The 1,870-nt window shown below is 66.7% G+C and overlaps 1 protein-coding gene across 1 annotated transcript in view; it reads left to right on the top strand.

Annotated features, from left to right (window-relative positions):
• HYAL1 (hyaluronoglucosaminidase 1) overlaps positions 1 to 1,646 on the top strand; it is a 3,062-nt gene extending 1,416 nt beyond the window's left edge. Inside the window, exons 3-5 of the mRNA XM_005865435.2 lie at positions 4 to 301; positions 625 to 714; positions 872 to 1,646. Coding sequence (XP_005865497.1) covers positions 4 to 301; positions 625 to 714; positions 872 to 1,189 — 706 coding nt within the window. The 3' untranslated portion in view covers positions 1,190 to 1,646. The remainder of the gene's footprint in view (positions 1 to 3; positions 302 to 624; positions 715 to 871) is intronic.
• Positions 1,647 to 1,870: the final 224 nt, after the last annotated feature.

The raw sequence follows: 1,870 nt of genomic DNA, 5'->3' as shown, positions 1-1,870 counted from the left end.
CTTCTACGGCTTCCCTGGCTGCTACAACTACGACTTCCTAAACCCCAACTACACGGGCGAGTGCCCGCCGGGCGTCCGTGCCCAGAACGACCAGCTGGGCTGGCTGTGGGCCCAGAGCCGTGCCCTCTACCCCAGCATCTACCTTCCCGTGGCGCTGGCGGGCACAGGGAAGGCACAGATGTACGTGCGGCACCGAGTGCGTGAGGCGTTCCGTGTGGCTGGGGGTGCTGGGGACCCCAGTCTGCCGGTGCTGCCCTACGTCCAGATCTTCTATGACATGACCGACCGCTTTCTGTCCCTGGTGAGTCTCCTCCTGTGACCCTGCCCACCTTTCAGCCCCTCCTCAGGCGTTAGGTCCAGCAACTGATGCCACACAACCTGGTGGCACCTTCCTCCCTTCCTTCTCACATCCTTTGAACACCTGTTGTGTGCCAAGGTCTGTGCCAGGACGCAGTCCCCGCCTGCTTGGCACACAGGCGAGAGCGGGACAGGCTGGCCTCCGGCCCCAGGGCCAGGGCTGCCCCAGGCGGGGAACGTGAACTGTTGGGCTCATCCAGGGGTGTTCCAGCGCTGCCTGGGGAGGGAGGGGGGAGGACCACAGAGCCACCCTGTCCTTTTCCCCAGGACGAGCTGGAGCACAGCCTGGGGGAGAGCGCGGCCCAGGGAGCAGCGGGAGTGGTGCTCTGGGTGAGCTGGGAGAACACGAAAACCAAGGTGAGCTCAGGCGTGGGGCGGGGGGCCGAGGTCGGCTGGGGAGACCCGGGCCCATCCTTTCTACCCCTGCAGTCCTGCTGGCTGGCCAGTGAGGGCCTCGGTGCCCTAGGTGGGCCCAGCGTGGCCCGGTGTCCCTGACACGCCTCCTCCCGCCCAGGAATCATGCCAGGCCATCAAGGAGTACGTGGACACCACGCTGGGGCCCTTCGTCCTGAACGTGACCAGTGCGGCCCGTCTGTGCAGTGAGGCCCTGTGCTCCGGCCATGGCCGCTGTGCCCGGAGCCCCAGCCACCCCGAGGCCCTCCTCTTCCTCAACCCCACCAGTTTCGCCATTGAACTCCCACCTGGCGGTGGGCCCCTGACCCTACGAGGTGCCCTCTCCCCTGAGGATCGGGAACGGATGGCGGTGGAGTTCAAATGTCACTGCTACCCGGGCTGGAGGGGAGCCTGGTGTGAGCAGCGGGGCATGTGGTGACTGGCCACACCCCAGGTGCACCACCCAGTCCTGTAACAGTGCGCTCTGGGCCTGGCCCAGGCTTCCCCAAGGGTAGGCCCAGCTACACAAGTCACGGCCACACTCGGGGGTACCGCCAGGAGCATCTGCCTGCCATGCTCACATACTGCCCGGGAGTCTCTGACCCACCTCCGGGTCTCAAACATCACCTCCAGAGACGGGGCTGCCCGTCCTTAAATGCAGCGACCACCCAGCCCTGTGCTGAGCATGTGGAGGGGCCTAACTCCTTCAGCCTCAGGCGCCGCTAAGAGGGCGCTGAGCAAGCCCGGAGGGAGCGCACTGCGCCAGGTGGCACCGCCATAACGGAGCAGCTGGGATTCCCACCAGGCGTCTGCTGTAGGGTGGCGCCCCTGGCTGCGCCCGTGGGGATGGCCAGCAGCCCGAACCCTGTAAATAAAGCCGACAGACGTGCTTCTCACTCCGAAGAGCTGCTTATTGAGCGCCTGAAACGTGCCGCTCCGGACCCAGAGGGCACGGGAAGGCCCCTCTCCGACTGACGTCTGTCCCAGGGCGGCTACTTCCCAGGGTGGGACCCAACTTCCAGGAGGAAGCGCCACTGGCCCTTTCCACGCCTGACGGAGGCAGGAGGCCGGCGGGAGCCGAGACAGAGCGGCGCGGGGGCGAGGCCAGGGCGAGGCGGGC

Source organism: Myotis brandtii, unplaced genomic scaffold (assembly GCF_000412655.1).
Source record: "Myotis brandtii unplaced genomic scaffold, ASM41265v1 scaffold207, whole genome shotgun sequence".
NCBI lineage: Eukaryota > Metazoa > Chordata > Mammalia > Chiroptera > Vespertilionidae > Myotis > Myotis brandtii.
The sequence above is the reverse complement of the archived record's forward strand: the minus strand, read 5'-3'. Positions and strand labels throughout refer to the sequence as shown.